General features: G+C 40.4%; 2 protein-coding genes across 2 annotated transcripts; both read right to left on the bottom strand.

Annotated features, from left to right (window-relative positions):
* Nucleotides 1–2,423: 2,423 nt before the first annotated feature.
* Nucleotides 2,424–9,990, bottom strand: nudc (nudC nuclear distribution protein). The gene is made up of 10 exons (XM_080787888.1): nucleotides 9,770–9,990; nucleotides 8,542–8,619; nucleotides 8,029–8,091; nucleotides 7,291–7,443; nucleotides 6,333–6,440; nucleotides 4,930–5,043; nucleotides 4,065–4,259; nucleotides 3,643–3,726; nucleotides 3,332–3,450; nucleotides 2,424–3,172 (listed from the first exon to the last, which is right to left on the bottom strand). The coding sequence occupies exons 1-10, from the start codon at nucleotides 9,842–9,844 to the stop codon at nucleotides 3,121–3,123; spliced, it is 1,041 nt and encodes a 346-aa protein (XP_080644014.1). The 5' UTR covers nucleotides 9,845–9,990; the 3' UTR covers nucleotides 2,424–3,120.
* Nucleotides 9,991–11,162: 1,172 nt separating this feature from the next.
* LOC308332187 (uncharacterized protein) lies at nucleotides 11,163–16,752 on the bottom strand. Its single transcript, XM_080787889.1, has 8 exons — nucleotides 16,678–16,752; nucleotides 15,138–15,206; nucleotides 14,889–15,014; nucleotides 14,533–14,637; nucleotides 14,281–14,370; nucleotides 13,037–13,532; nucleotides 12,494–12,635; nucleotides 11,163–11,731 (listed from the first exon to the last, which is right to left on the bottom strand). The coding sequence occupies exons 2-7, from the start codon at nucleotides 15,164–15,166 to the stop codon at nucleotides 12,537–12,539; spliced, it is 945 nt and encodes a 314-aa protein (XP_080644015.1). The 5' UTR covers nucleotides 15,167–15,206; nucleotides 16,678–16,752; the 3' UTR covers nucleotides 11,163–11,731; nucleotides 12,494–12,536.
* Nucleotides 16,753–17,020: the final 268 nt, after the last annotated feature.

Raw genomic sequence — 17,020 nt, 5'->3', positions numbered from 1 at the left:
CGTAAGCCGCAAAAAGAATATCTTAAAAAAGATATATATATAATTTCAGATTACTAAAATGTGACTAAGTAGAATTTTATTCAAAAGACTTTCCTGTCAAAATGAACACTGCAGTAGAGTGAAAATAAAAAAGCATTATTTTATTTTCATTATGCACATTACTTATCTTATTTGAGGTGACCATGAAGAAAAATAACAAGTGTCCCTTTCTGAATCCCACCCCACCGCCCCCCCCCCCCCCCTTTTCCCCTCACTGTATAGGTTTCTTTTCCCTTTTTGCTTCCTTTATGATGAATTCCTGTTCTGTTCTTTAACTATATACAAGTGTCTATTTGTACGTCTCAAAATGTTTTGTTGAATTGAACATGGTGGACCCTCTTATAAACAAGTGTAATGCTTAATTGGGTCGTCCACTGACAGTTAAGTCTTTGTATTGAGTTTGTGCTTGAAATGTACTGTAATTCTGCAAACTGTTAATAAATATTTCAAACAATCAATCAAAGGTAGCCTACTAGCTACTAGCCTACGGAGGCCAATCTTTCCGGTGATAAAATGGCCACCAACGTAATAAAAAAAGTCAATCAAAGAACAAGATTCCTTTACAGGATCTCCTCACTGGTCAACAAAAACACATTGAAGACCTTAACAGGAGCCCTCGTACAAGGTTTCTTTGACTATGCATCCACCTCTTGGTACCACAGCACCCCAAAGGCCCTGAAAACAAGGCTCCAGACCTCCCAAAACAAACTGGTCAGGCTCCTACTTGGCCTCACCCCCCGAACCCACCTCACCCCTGCCCACTTTGACAGGCTGGGATGGCTTAGGGTCGACGACAGAGTACAGCATCTTGCAATGGGTCTGGTCCACAAGATTCGATACACCACTAAGATACCCATGTACCTGTCTAAATACTTCCTTAATGTAAACGAAGTCCACACCCACAACACCAGAGGTAGTGCAACAAACCATGTACAACCCAGATTCGGCACAAACAAGGGACTACATTATTTTCTCTCCTATGCCACCAAAATGTGGAACGCCCTACCAACAGTCATTAAGACATGTGAATCCCTTGACTCCTTCAAAACTGCTCTCAAAGGGCACCTACGGATGGCTGCAATTCGAAACTGGCCTCTGTAAAATCTGAATCCTCCCCCACCCCACCACCCCCCTTTTCCCCTCACTGTATATGTATCTTTTCCCTTTTTGCTTATATATGATGAATTCCTGTTCTGTTCTTTAACTACATAGAAGTGTCTATTTGTATGTCTCTATATGTTTTGATGAATTGAACAATGTGGACCCTGTTGTAAACAAGTGTAATGCTTAATTGGGTCGTCCACTCACAGTTAACAGTCTCTGTAATGAGTTTGTGCTTGAAATGTACTGTAATTCTACAAACTGTTAATAAATATTTCAATCAATACTACAGTAGGCCTACTATACTTTCAAAGGGAGCGCTTGCTCAACTGACAACATTCTAAGTAGAACACTGCCCCCTTGAGGATTTAAATAAAACTACATTACAACTTTTGTTTGTCATTCAGGGACGTTTGAAAAGAAGCTCCTTTGATATGTCAAACAAGGCAGAACCTTTTTGAAGTGAAATTACCTGAAATAATTTTATTCAATACAGTACAACATGAGTAAATGTACATACTGTACAACACTGCCAAAAATTATGCTTGGCTCTGGCCTCACAACATTTACAGTATTCCATGTATGACATTTCTCCTGTCGGGAAGAAATCTTGCATCTCCAAATCTCACCTTTTGTTTTTGTTTTGCAGAAATAAATGCCCTACTATAGAAGAGCTAAAGGAGCAGATGTACAAGCTCACAACAAGCCTCATCGCCATGCGTTACAAGTGTGTTGCTCGGCAATAATTTTTTTGATTTGTGAAAAACTGTTCAAATTAAAATTAAAGTGGTTAACTGTCTGTGGGTTATATAAATTGGTTCTATACCAATGCAAAGTATTAACAAGAGCTTGTGACCAAATGACTACATTGGAACACAGGACCTTTTTTTTTTACAGAACAGTTTTGGACATGAAATGTTTCTACCCACCCGCAACAATTTGACAATTTAACATCTGCAGGTCCAATACTGAGGAACCCGGAATCGGTCCCATGACATTTGGAACCGTTTCCAGAACCGGTTTAATCACATTGTCAGAGCTGATATGTGTACTCTGCTTAGCTATACAATTACAATAACGGTGGTTCTCAAACTTAAGGACCACCATATCAGACCTGTAAGGGTCTATTTGTAGGAATCATTAAAGGGAAATGTTAAGACCGTTGAGAGGAAATCATTAAGGAACCAGAATCGTTAAAATCCTAAAGGATCTCAATCCATATACCATCAGTAGAACAGGACAATACCCTCCAGAAAGTGACGCAAAACACATTACTATAGCTTCCATATTCCATTTATTTTTACAAAACAAAAATGACACGCAAAGGTCCAACATGGCAAATACAGTAATAAAATATGTTAAAATGAGGGTGGGGGGGGGGGGGGGGGGAGAAAAGAAAAAAAAACACAAGAACATGGATTCCAAACCTTGAGGTTACAAACATAATTTCCAAAAGATATGAGAGAGAGAGATTCACAATGTTTTTCATTTCAAGGACACCTTAGTTCATACCCGAGCACACCAAACTCCATAATCAACAGTAAGTTGGTTTTGGCAATAGATGATTGAATATTATATGAATATGCTTTGTTCAATGTTGTTCAGAACGAGGGCCCCTTAGCTGAGAGAGCTGAAGCAAGGCTCCTCTACTACATGTTGTATAACATCGTGTTGGATACATTTTTACTTTTTCCACTGTCAGTAGATGCTTTATATCCATCTGAGTAAAATCGCAGGGCTGGTGTGTTTATTTTTGGAACAGTTCTTACATGATGCGATGATAAGATGACTATATGGGAGAGTCAATAACATTATTCGGTGATCCAGGGGGATAGCAGCCTCTAGTGGCAGTGATGTCAGACTTTGGTTCTCTATTGAGGGTCCGTGACCGGGGGTCCTTGAAATAATCAATTTGAGAATTGAGAATGGCTGATGGCTAGGATGAGATGGAGGGAGGGAGGAAGGGCAAGTAGGGAGTTCTCAGCTGAATTTGGCTTTAGAGAAATCCATCTCTGGATGCTGAGACATGAACCTACAGAAACACAAAAGAGAGAAACAAATATTTACAATTAAGAATTTATGAGGTTTTTTTGTCATTGAGAACTGGAACATAACATATCAATAGAAAATAAATACATTTGTTTTGATTTTAGGATTTGAAGTTGCACAGGGCAGATATGTCATTATGTACTTTTTCAGAATGTCTTGTTTCTTCTGCTCTTCGGAGGTGGGCAGGCCCATGGACTTCTGCCTCTGGTCGTACATCATCTTCTCCACCATGCCTCGCGTCTCTCCGTCCAGGTCTGACAGCTGTAGGAAGCACAACACAGAAAACACCCAGGTTCATTTCGGCGACTAAAACTATGACGGAAAATGTTCGTCGTCCTCGTAAAAAGAAAAAATCACAGGGGAGTTATGACAAATAACTGAATATACAAAGAAATTTACCGACATTGATTAATGTTATACTTTTAATTAAAAAAGCAACATCATCTTTTCTACCTTGGAGTTCTCAGGGCATATCTTCTTGGTGTTCAGCTCTGGATCTGTGGTCACCAGCTTGTTCCACCACTCCATCTGATTGATCTAGAATGGATCAAAAACAATGACCGTTTAGAACAAAACACCCGTGACTGCCATGTAGCCAGCATGCAAGTCCATATATATATATATATATATATATATATATATATATATATATATATATATACACACACATATACATATACACACACACAGTGCCACAGGACCGCTACCGAGTGTTATGAGGTCATACTGGATGCAGTTGATCACTGTATCAATTGATATTAAAAAAGGCATCAAAATGCCCAATTGTCGACGAGATACATACAAAATAGGCGTCAAAAGGCGCAATTATCGACGGGTGAGTTAATGGGTTTAATATGTCAATTAGCTCCGCCTACCTTCTCCAGGTGAACGGTGACCACCTTGCCGTCCTCTATGAGCCAGGAGCTCTCCTCCACCTTCACCTCGCTGTAGAGCTCCGTGTCGATGACGGGAGGATGGCCCTTCAGGCCCACCTTCAGCACCTTCCGCTGGATGTCCACCACCACGTCCTTCCCTTTGATGCGGAACTTCACGTCAAACGGCACCACCAGCTGTGTGGGGAGGCGGAGCACTGTTCATTTTGTCCACTAAAACTCAGACACATTTGTGTTAGACTAGTGGAGACTAGCTTATGAAGTAGTAATGGTTTTAAGTGGGGGGCTGGGCGATATGACTTCATTATATCACGATTTGCCAAAAATAGTCGATCGACAAGCCACATTTTTTTGTATTTTTAAAATTGTCTATGAGGTGACAGTACTTCATTAGACACCCTGGAGTTGTTTTTATGTGCAATGGTGTATTAACTTTGTATTTAGGGTTTCTTCCTGGAGGCTGAACCCTTGAAAGTCAAACGGGCCAATATTAAACAGTAATATAGTGACATCACACTATCAGCCCCTCCCCTAACCCCTCCCCCTTTATCATACAACTACAGCTGTGGGTACTTCAGTTCAGGTGCATCACCACCCATCAACACCCACCAGGCAAACCAGGCATACTTAATGAATTGGTGGGCGTACCCACATAAAAACAATTTTAACAAATACTATACACTTTTTTGAAAAGATTATACCTCCTTATATAACAATAAGTCCTGATGATCATGTTTTAGGGTAGAAAAAAATCACGACACTCCATCTTTAACATAGTATACTTTGTTCCCATTTATCGGTAGCACAATGGAAAGTTTTAAACACAAATTATTTTTAATGCACTTACATCAACTTCAGACAGGCTCTGTGTCCACTTATAGTTGGGCAGGTCAGCTCCGTTCCCAGCGTTAGGCTTCATCTTGCCTTTGTCCTTCTCATCTTCCTCTCCCTCCGAGTCAGACTGGACCAAGTCAACAAATGGAAAATACGTCAATACGCTGCGACGTGCTTGCGGTTATGTTTAGGGCAGGGTATGAGGCGGCTTGTCGTTTTTAGTAGGCAGTAGATCAAAACGACAGGATTAAGGTTGGCGAACATGCGTTAATATTAGGACCGAGCTGCGACATGCTTGCGGTTATGTTTAGGGGAGGGTATGAGGAGGCTTGTCATTTTCAGTAGCTCAGTAGACCTGACTAGACCGATAAGATCAACGCCAATCGCAACCAGTAGGCTCCAGGCGAGCCGATCGGCTGGATAAGATCGGCGTAATAAGTAACCTACTGGGAATTATCGGTTGATTTTCGGTCAAAACAGCTACGATATCAGCACACTGACTCTGTTTGACCAGAATGGAACAGAGTATGTTTGGTAAGACCCGTGAAGAAAGTAAGTTTGTTTACAATACGGCACCACGTAATTCATCACAATGATGACATTTCATTTACAGCAATGTTTTGAATGAGTCAGATGTTGCACGACTGTTTTATACTTGTGTACTGTACAATTCACATTACTAGGCTACAAACTTGTAGCTGCATTCAACTATATTGACCATTTTTTTCAAGGGCCAGCATAACTCCAACAGTGTACAACTTGAACCAATGGTAAGGGTCCATTTGGTTCCATTCGTACACTCTCAAGATTGCCTAGATTATTTTAAATTACACACTGGGTAAATGGGTATTGGGAAGGAAAGAATGGTACGGGTAGCGTCGGGTACATCTCTACATTTCACGCCATCCTTTACACCCTGAGTGCACAGGTCGAAGTTCTCCGCCTTTTCAATTAGTAACGCCCAGGACGAAGATTATTGATTTAAAAACCGATCACATCGCTCCACAGGCTGGGAGTTGCACAACATTCGATGTTGCGCAACAGTGGGACGTCATCGAAAATGTTCCCCCCGTTTAGCCGACGAGACCGAAAATCGAAAATCTTAAAACAACTCTTGATCTAAATCGTTCCATCCAAGTCTAAGCAAAGATTATGTCGGCCCACCGCGGTCCCTTCACTAGTTGCGGTAGAATGAATCATACCTCCCGTGGTTGTCGATCACCTCTAGAGTGTTTTGGCTACATCTAGCTGCTTCAGTCACATCCTCTAGAGTGTTTTGGCTACATCTAGCTGCTTCAGTCACATCCAGGATAACATCCGGTCCGTCGGTAAAAGTTCTCCGCTGCTATAAATCGCTGGGCGCTCTGATTTAATGGATTAAATAACCCCAGGCGTTCGGGGTGTTAATGAACTCACCCCCTTCTCTCCCTTCTCTGCCTTCTCTGCCTTCTCTGCCTTGTCCTCCTTCTCAGGCTTGCTGTCATTCGTCTTCACCTCCTCTTTTTTCACCTTTTGTTGATTTTTCTGAAATGTACAGTTAACAAAGTACAGACCAAAGTTATTATACGTTTGTGTTTTTACTTTTTTTTTTGGACGGGACATTGCATATTAATGGTCATGACATATGAATGCAACGTAAATACAATACAATTTGTTTTCAATTTAATTCTGTTTTTAAAGTGGGAACTCTAGTGCTACACGAGTCTTGCTCAAATGTGAATCTCGATTCAGATCAAGATCCTCACACTTTCCATGAAAATATTTATTAAGAAAACAAAAGATTAACTAAAATGAATTTAGACAACCAACTAAGTACTCTGTGGTGGTAAACACCTGGCCAGTGGCCACGCACCACTGCAGAGTCTCTGGCAGTGGTGTTCCCAAACTTTTTCATCTCGACACCCAAAATGTGGTGTCTCCCAGGGACCCAAAGTTACAAACACACATGAATTAACTACTGTCAATCTAACAGCTGACCTGACTTCTCCATACTTACTAGCACTATGCCAGCGAATGTGTATTTGTGAAACTATTTGTGTGTCGCCCTTATCATTAGAATATATCTGTATATGACCATTTTGTATAGCATCTCTGTTAAGAGTGGATTATAAGGACAGATATGTCATTATCTGTCATTAAGGACAGCGGTGTGAGCTTGTAGATCTGCTGCTTTTTAAAATAATTTTATTCTTTTTTAGGTACATTTCTGAAATTATTCAGAAAAATGTTATATATTTTTTAAACATTTCTGAAAAGAAAAATAAAGAATTTCAATGTAACAATGGGGTATTTTGTAGTAGCGATTAGTGGGTTCAAGTGTTTACTTCCACTCACTCTTGTGACACCTGAGCGCCTCTGGAACACACTCATTTACCTGGTCGATTTCAGACTGAAGTTTCTCCGCCTCCTCATCGGTCAGCTCTCGGATCTGGGGGCCATCTTCGTTTTTCTTCTTCTTCTTCTCCTCTTCCTCTGCGATCTTAGCAGCTCTCTCTGCCTTCTCCTTCCTCTCCCTCTCCTGTCTGTCCTAAGATGAGAAAAGATAATTTGGTCAGCAAAGTTTGATTTGGTTGTAGTCATAGTCTTTTGAATAAAATTCCATTTAGTTTTAGTCACCTGGAATGTTTTAGTTTAGCTGAAGGAAAGAATACCAGCACTCACGTTATACGTTGGGGGAAAATTGAAATGAAACAAGAATTCTAACGGATAACGTGAGTGCTGGTATTTATTCCTTCAGTGTATACCTTCCAGAACCCTGCACCCGTTACATCATTACGTGGAATTATTCAACTGAGCGCTAGCTCTCGCTTTCTTCTTCATGTTTTACTTTCGTTCATCTCGTTTTAGTTGACTAAATATCATAAGATTTTAGTCAAATAAATTGATTTAGTCGACAAAAATGTATTTTGGCTGACCATTTGTTGACAACATTATCAGTGCATTTAGTCATAGTTTCAGTCATCATAGTCATCATTTTATTTTGTTTTTGTCAGTGAAAGAAATGTAGTCGACGAATATGTTTCGCCATAGTTTTAGTCGACAAAATTAACACTGGACTGAAGACGTCACACAAAAGAATCACCGTCAATAATGACTCAAATATCCAATATACCTGTTTGGCTTTGTGGTCTTTCAGTGCCATTTTGCTGTGGTGGGCGAAGGATTCTTTCACCAGCTGAGAGAGAGAGAGAGAAGATGAAACAACAGAGAAATGTTGAGCAGATCCATTTGTCCATGTACAAAATGAAATATATATAATGTTATAATACCAAAAACTATAAAAATTGGCCCCAATGCCTCCCTGCTTGGTATTCTCAGCATCAAAGGTTAGATTGGGGCTAAGACCCTGCGACATAGTAGTGTCATGTCCAGGGAGTCTACTTGTACATCAAGCTGCCTCACGCTATAGAAACATATATTTGATGACGAGCGAAAGCAGAATTGACACTGTCTAAGGGACTCCACTTAACCAAATAGGGTTTAAGAGGTTATGTGATTGAAACCAGGGAAAGAGAAACACCTTTGCCATATGACATCACAATATGTTAAATCCCAGACATCTGGCCTCATATCACAATCGCAGAAGGACAAGATAATACGACCGGCCTCCGACCCTTTGACTCACCTTCTCGGGGGCGCCGCTATCCCCACCCGTGAAGAAGTCGGTCTTGCGCCGTAGGAAGCTGAAAAATGTGTTGACTAGCTGTCGAGATAGGAAAAAAGGTTGGAGGTGAGTCAGACGACACTTGTTCTCACACACTACTGACAAGGCAGGCAGGTATCATTAAGGAATCATTGCATACTACTTATTTTTTACCCCCGCCCCCCCCCCCCCCGCCCCCCAATTTAGTCATTATGCCAATTAATTCCTCCCACTGGTGTCACTACTACTGGGTCACCTGCCAGTGAGGAGACCCCCCAAATGTGTAGACAGTCAGCCAAGCTGAATGTAACGCATGAATTAGAAGCCCTAGACTATGGTGGACAGGTAGTCCTGCACCACCCGGACACTTTGAATATACTGTTAGTGCACTGGGACTATATGTATATCTGTTAATACTAACTAGAGCATACAAAACACTAATGTTAAGCGGTCTAAGTGCAGAGGGCCAAGCAGTTTACATAAACCTCCTTTGGTTAGTTCCGGTAGTTTATTCCCAATCCCTGTGCGTTACTACCGGCTTACTATTTTACTCCTAGCTGTATATGTGTTTAGTAGCTGTGGTATTGCCATGACAACTGACTGAGTTCCCCCATAATGAAGACCTGTCTGTCTCTTACTCTCTTGTCTGATTGACATTTTTATTTCACAGTATGCAGAATGGGTACATTTCACAAGTCAATACAAAACTGTTACTGTGGACGATCCCATGATTAAGCATTACACTTGTTTACAACAGGGTCTGTCTGCAATCAATCTATTCAGATATCAGGGTACTCGAGTCTAGTTTGTCTGTCTGTTGTATCCATTTATATTCTATCCCATTGAGATGCTCCCATAAGCTTCTATTTCATGTTTATTTTTCTTGTCATGAACAAAAACGACTAGGTTTTACATCTCAGCAAATATTATTTATGTCTAAGGTCAGTTTCACATTGATATCCCATCTGTAGCTTGAAATAGGCTATAAGTAGGCTATAAATATGCACAGTGAAAACAGTACACATACACATACACGTCGTAATATAAAAGTCACCGTGACATTTTGTAAACTCAAGGTGCTATAGTCTGGTGGTCAATATGGAATATTATATGACGTACTTTTATATTGACCATGAGGTAGATTTGAAACCTAATGTTAGCATTAAAGCTAGCATCGTGGCTACTATCAACCCATCCATTTATTATTTACCTCCTGGACGCCTCCTTCGTGTTGCTGTGCCATAACCAGCAACATGCCGTCATACTTCTCGTCTTCTTCAGCCATGACGGGGTGAAATAAATTAACTAATTCACTGGTTAAAGAAAGCGGCAAAGGACGAGCAACAGTGTGAATGATCAGGCACAAATTGAAGTTAGCTACAAGACAAGCAGCCAACAAACAACGTGAGAAAAGCAGTCACACTGCACTGCACTTCCAAACCAGCACTTCCTGGTAACAAGCCCCGCCTACGCTTAGTTCGCCCCATCGGATCATAATGTGTTTTGAGTGACAGTCGATTGAGCCATTGAGAGAAAACCCTACAGTCTCCGGAGGAAACGATTGGTAACCCGCTGAAGAGACAGTAACTGGCCTCTCAATCAAGGAATGGAAAAAACGTTTCTCTTACAACCGAATCCAATAGAATAGACAGTAAAGTTTGTGCTTTAAAATTCCAAGATAATAGTTAAATCAAGTATCTAGAATTCTAGATACTTGATTTAACTATTATCTTGTAATTTTAAAGCATCCATCCATCCATCCATCTGCACCAGAACTGGATCCCCGAGCAGACTTGTCAGGCCATATGGGGCCATCTATAAAACGGTGAACCAATTCCAGAGCCTGGACCTACGTGGAGGTCAGGGCAGGTCCAAGGATTAAACAGCTTCAAACTTTTACTTGCAAATAACATTTTCAACCTTTCAAAACTATTTTGTCTTATGATGACAATAAAAGTTTATAAAATATAATATAACATATTTCTCCCCACCATGAAGCCTCAGACCGTGGGACTCAAGCCCCTCTGCCTGGGCTCAATGGACAATCAAACTGCAGTTCAGTCAGGACAACTCAAGAATGGATGGAATATATATTTATTGAATATAAGATGAGCGATATATTTATTATGGTTTGGCGATGTATTGGATCTGCTTTTTAGGTACTGAGATCAAGCACATCAGTCCCGACCATAAGGACTCTGAATCCCCCATATCTAAACAGTAGATCCGAAACGACAGGTGGTAGCTGGGGTGGAGGTGGGTGAGCAGCAGGTTTGTATACAGCAGCACGCTGATACAACAGCAGCAGCAAGCAAGAGGAGGAATGCAAACCTCTGGTTAAAGTAGCTGGTATGAAGATGGAGTGAGTGTGTGATTGGTTGAGTGAATCATGTGAATGAGAGCGTGATGCTGAGGCGGCCCAATTAACGGCCTGTGTTCTAGTTTGTCTTCGTGATAATACAGTGGAACAGACTGATTGTAAAGAGTTACTAGAATCTCAGAACAAGACAGGATGACTTTTTCAGGTTAACTCACTAAAACAAAACAAAAAGTAGTGAAATGTTTGAATGAGTTAACCTGAAAAAGTCATCCTGTCTTGTTCTGAGATTCTAGTAACTCTTTATAATCAGTCTGTTCCACTGTATTATCATGTGGAGAAGTATTAGATGTACACAACATATGCACATGTATACATGTATACAATATATTTACAAGTTTTTAAAACACAATGTAAGAACAAAGTGAGCTCACACCATTCACCAAAGCAGTGGCTTTGTTCAACATCCTGTTTAATTAATAATGACGTCCTCCTCAATCTTCAGCAGCAACTCTGTGACCTGAGTGTCATCATCACCCCTGTTCTCATTGTTGAAGACATGATACCTGTTCCCACATTTATCAACAAGCCTCTCTTGAGGGCCTCTCCTTCACTCTCAATGTACTGCTCCATGGATTTTGGCCGTAGGTGAAAGACAACATCCTTGTCTAGTCGACCGTTGTAGGTTGAATTTCTCAGACAGCTCCCATTTATTTTAAATTCTAGCCGTAGGTTGTTCACAATGAGCTGTTCTAAACTCCTCTGTACTCAGGATGGTGTTTCCTCATTAACTCTTCTCTGAAGCTTTATGTCCCAGAAGCATAATTCCCATCTTAGACAGATGGAGGTCATCACCTGAAATAAAATAAAGACAAATTCAGCGTCTGTCTGTTGTACTAAATAATGCAATTAATAGTTTGTCTGATTCCTTTAATATCACTCACATGTTCATGAATGTATTTGCTGTGCTACACCATTTTTTCAATTTAGAAGCACATGTGGTCATTAGAAGAAAAATAAGTTACAGTACAGACCTGTCAGTGGCAATTCTCCTGACCTTTGTAGGTTTAATGCAAATAACATTTGACTGAGTACAGGCCTCTCAGACCTCAGGGCACTTATATTGAATTTAAAATCCTTGGCCTTAATTGTTTTTTAGATAATTTGGGACCACAAGTAAAGGGGTTCGTGTAAAAGTGATTGTAAATGGTCCATGTGGTCTCTTGTTTTGCTTTGTTTTTATTTCCTTTACACAAGAGAATGTTATTGACAACACTGCTTCATAACATTCATTCTGAGGAATATTCTTTTCAGACATATAAGCCTGTTACTGTATTTGGACGAAAAGCCAAACTAATGGATCAATTTTAAAAATATACTTTTTACACCCACAATTTGTTTGTTGTCCAAAAGGGTAAAATGTGCTGCTTGCCAGGGAACATGGAGGGTTGTTTTGGTAAGAGAGATGAGATAAGTAAAAGAGGAAATTGCATTAAAGCCAGGGGAGAAATGAGGCTGAGGATGATTCTTTATTGTCTGCTACTGTACATGTGTAATCAGTATCACCTTTAATGTGTTCAGATTTCAGGTGATATTGCACCAGTTTTCTGTGGTTACCTTTCTCCTGTAGATGTAGCTGTGGATACATTCTTCAGGTCAGTCAGTCCAGCTTGCTGATATATTGCATTACATATTCATTTTCATCATCCATCCATGCAACCTCCTGATGCTCTTCAGACTCATTAGCCACAAACGATTCCTTTAAGAATTATGATCACAGGCAGTTATGCATTTAATCTAAATTTGACAGAAAACAATAATTGGTTCCTAAATGGTTCTTTAAAATATATGTGGTTCCACAAAGAACCGTCACCTCCTAAAGAAACATTTTATTTTGTGAATGGTTGGCATCGGACTAACGCGTGCCGGGGTGCATACATTAGTAATAGTTAGACATACTAACAGTCGGACAGCCATTAGTCCGACAACACCGTCGTTCCCGACATACGTGGCCGGTTACAACTAACTCGTGGCAAGTTAGGTTAGGGTTAGGTTGGCATCGTCTGTAAGTTGCTTTTAGTATAGAAGTGTGCATATGTTTCATAGTTCATTGACATTAAATCCCTAATAACCACAGGTGTGTACAAACATTACTTTCACCTCTTTGATGCCCTCCATTCTCCCAGCGTCCTCCACCCACTGTGAGAGTCTTGTGTCTTCATTGACCTGGACCAGGGTGTGTTTCTGCAGTGCTGGGACGGTGTAGTGTTGCCTGACATGATTTTCACAGTAGGAGGCGCCACACGTCACACAGGTCTTGACAGCTCGGAGCTTGAGGCTGGAGCAGATATCACAAGCTACATCTCCAGGTCCAGCATGTGGCAGAGTGGGACAGGCTGGACTAAAGCTGGTCTTCTGGAGAGCCTGAAGTGTCCAGTTCAAGGCTACGTTAACGGAGAGCACAGGACGGGTTGGGAAACTTTTCTTACACTGGGGACACACATAGTCTCCTGTTGGGCCTGGCTGGGACCAGTAAATGGTGATGCAATGTTCACAGTAACTGTGTCCACAGTGAATGGAGACAGGATTCTTCAGAAAGGAAGAACACAAACTGCACCTGACGTAGACTGAGGTCAGTGGACTGGAGCTGAACTCTCTGAGAGATGGGAGAGAAAGGGAGATAAAGATACAGAATTATTTGACTGCATCAAGATAAATCAAGATAAAAAAAAGAAAGAAAAAGGTTTTAAATATTTCACTTTATACACAATTAATCTAGAATAGAATATATAAAAGTTTCACTTTTTGAATTATATTACGGAGGGACATTTTTTGAGAAGGAGCTGTATTGCACAGCGGCTGCACCTTATATTTATAGATATTTACTATCTCAGGTACAACGTGTAATTTTCTTTGTGGAAAAAGAGACCCCCTTGGTTGTACGGCCGTACAGCCGGTAATAAATAAGATAAGAGACCCTACAGTTGTGACGTTTGTGAAACAAGCTTGTAAATATCTGGTATTGTAAATAACATAAGAGAGACCTTATACAGCTGTGCCGTTCGTAAATAAGCTAAAAGAGAGCCTGAGAGTGTGCCGTTTGTTGAACAAGCAAGCTTCTAAATTTTCTATCCTGCCTTGATCTCCTTACCCACCCCCCTCTCTTCTTCTCTGTCTTTGTCTCTTGGAAAAATAATAATAATAAATAAATAATCGGAACTATGCACAAAAACTAATTTCACCTACTTTTTACTTATGTGACAATAAAGATGATTCTGATACTGAACAAACATGACATCTAAAATTAAGCCATCAATGTGAAAGTTTGATGTACAATATACGGCCTGTGAATAGAAAATTACATGTAGTCCTTTAACAAAAACACATGAGTAATGGTGTCTTACTTTAGGTATTCTCTAAAGTTAATAGGTTGACCCATGGACGACGTGTCACTTTTCATAGATAGACTGCTAGGTACAGGGGACACTCTCACACTGAAACAAAGCAGAAATGTATGCTGGTAACCAAAACATCAACAATAACAATGATTATTATTATTATCATTGTTGTTATTATTATGTGATGAACATGTATATATAGTTGTGTAGGCAACCATCTAGTTTCTATAACTGAAAAAGCATGTCGTTCATTCTCACCCTGAGTCTGAAGTAGTGGGTACTCTTTTAAAGTTCATAGGGTGATCCATGGACCAGTCACTTTTCATGGACACAGCAGGAGACACCCCTCTACTCAGCTTCATCCTGACACACACACACACACACACACACACACACACACACACACACACACACACACACACACACACACACACACACACACACACACACACACAAAGCAAAGTTGGCGTTCACGGGCGTTCCACCGTGCCACCATTGCTGCGCAAAACTAAAATTTCCTTGTAGGATCAATAAAATAGTCTGTCTGTCTTGTTTTCTTTGGATAGTCACACAGTTATGTGGGATAGCTAAAACTGAACATGTTGTGGTCCAACCTGTTGTCTGGGATCCTGGCAACTGTATTGAAGTTATCATTTGGAGCCATAGATGGTTCACTCTTCACAACCACATCACTGCTGACAGACATCTCTGTTCTCTGCCCTTCAGTCTCCTGGATGATGCTGTGAATACCATTGTTTATGTTTTCATTATAATTTTTTTTTAATTATTCAACATTAAACTCAAAGACAATTATGATGCTGATGCCAGTGTTTATGATTTAAAAAAAATAGATTGTGACCAACCTGCCACTCTTGTCACCAGAATGATCCATGACTTCCAATCGACTTCAACAACTGAACCGTTCATATGACCTAAACACACACATTTGAAACGTTTATTTATGTCCACATAATGAGAAGTACAGGAATACCTTGTTACTGTACAAAGGACATAAACACTGCCAGTGCAGTTTGACAGTGGGAGATCAGCCAGTTATAACGTTTTTTTTTTTTTTTTTCCCTTTTCGCTTCCTATATGATGAATTCCTGTTCTGTTCTTTAACTACATAGAAGTGTCTATTTGTTTGTCTCTAAATGTTTTGATGAATTGAACAATGTGGACCCTGTTGTAAACAAGTGTAAGGCTTAATTGGGTCGTCCACTCACAGTTAACAGTCTTTGTATTGAGTTTGTGCTTGAAATGTACTGTAATTCTGCAAACTGTTAATAAAGATTTCAATCAATCAATCAAACGTGCATGGACGGCAAAGCATCGTTACACACACACACACACACACACACACACACACACACACACACACACACACAATAATTTATTTATGTCCACACAAAGGAAAATGCACAAGGCTATGAGTATGACACATCAGCAGTGTGCTGACGGTGCTCAGGACTAGGCTTGTTCTCATACGGTGGCATAGACAGTTCCAAAAGCTGCACCCACTACATTCCCTTAAACAGGGAACCAGGTTAAGGATCGTAGTTGGAACGGGTGCGGTTGTTAGATGTTAAAGAACAAGCAAAGTTGGCGTCCACCGGCGTTCCACCGTGCCACCATTGCTGCGCGTGCGCACACACACACACACACACACACACACACACACACACACACACACCTGTTCATTAAACATGTAACGATACAGTAACTGCATCGATGCATTAATTTTAATTTCAACGATCCAACTACAGTCAAGCTCTCCTGGACGACAGTTCCAGAGAGGCTGATAGCATATCACTCCTCGTCTTCTTGAGAAATTAATGTGATGAAATATTGTCAAATGTGAAATGTTTTAATGTTCTATATGTTGACAGTGGACCCCAGGAAGACTAGCTGCTGTTATGGGGATCCTAATGAACTCTAAAGTCAGATTATCATATCGTTTGACTTTGAATCATATCAAATCGTTTTGCAATGCAAATAATCGATTGCATTAAATCAATACTATAAGTACTTGTGCAGCGTTGTATTTAGCAATTAAAAAAAGAAACGTCCATATCTGTTCCAGCTGCACTTGACACGCTGAACTCATTCAGTTATGTCTGTCTGTGACTGTTTGGTTTAACACATTTTCTCAATGTAACATCCGCGTTGGGGTTCTGCTGTCATTGCAGAAATTAACTGTGGCCCATAACGCAACTCGCATCGTATCGTGGGAGGAGAGGAGGGGGGAAGTATAGCCTTACATTAGCTCTGGTCCATAGCTCTAATGCGTTTAGAGCTATGGACCAGATCGAGCTAGCCTTACATTATTAAAACATAGGCCGGTAGTAGCAACCTGCCTCGTCTAAACAATAAAGTCATGTTATACTGTAAGCTATAACTTACCAGAAAAAAGATGTCTTATAACTTCTGCTGCGCAACAGTTTGTTTTACACGCAACTACCCGAAGTAGTAGTCCCGGAAATCGTCTGCATTTGTATGCTACATAGTCTCTCTGATGCAATGTGATTTAATTCAAGGGGGAGTGGTTAAACCTGGCTATAGTTTATAACTCAATTGCTTTAAATAGGCTTTGTGCCCATAGGCTCTGGATAAATTTCAATTTAAAGGGCATGAGAAAACATACGTTTACAGTTCCAAAGCAAAAAGTGGAACAATTATACAATCAAAACAAAATGTATGTACAATTGAAAATCAGAATCTCCCATAGTGGGATTTCCACCTCAGA

The sequence above is a fragment of the Protomyctophum bolini genome, assembly GCF_963924005.1.
Source record: "Protomyctophum bolini genome assembly, chromosome: 17".
NCBI classification, from domain to species: Eukaryota; Metazoa; Chordata; class Actinopteri; order Myctophiformes; family Myctophidae; genus Protomyctophum; species Protomyctophum bolini.
This window is presented reverse-complemented; position numbering and strand designations above follow the sequence as displayed.

Bases quoted from the DNA above. Each gene is read 5' to 3' on its own strand.
- LOC308332187 (XM_080787889.1), bottom strand. From the start codon at position 15,166: ATGGATCATTCTGGTGACAAGAGTGGCAG. The intron at 14,638-14,888 runs GTTGGACCACAA...TGTGTGTGTCAG, and splicing joins GCCAGGATCCCAGACAACAG to GATGAAGCTGAGTAGAGGGG. The intron at 12,636-13,036 runs GTGAAAGTAATG...TAATTCTTAAAG, and splicing joins GAATGGAGGGCATCAAAGAG to GAATCGTTTGTGGCTAATGA.
- nudc (XM_080787888.1), bottom strand. From the start codon at position 9,844: ATGGCTGAAGAAGACGAGAAGTATGACGGCATGTTGCTGGTTATGGCA. The intron at 8,620-9,769 runs GTAAATAATAAA...CTATCTCGACAG, and splicing joins ACGAAGGAGGCGTCCAGGAG to CTAGTCAACACATTTTTCAG. The intron at 3,727-4,064 runs GTAGGCGGAGCT...GATCCATTCTAG, and splicing joins TCACCGTTCACCTGGAGAAG to ATCAATCAGATGGAGTGGTG.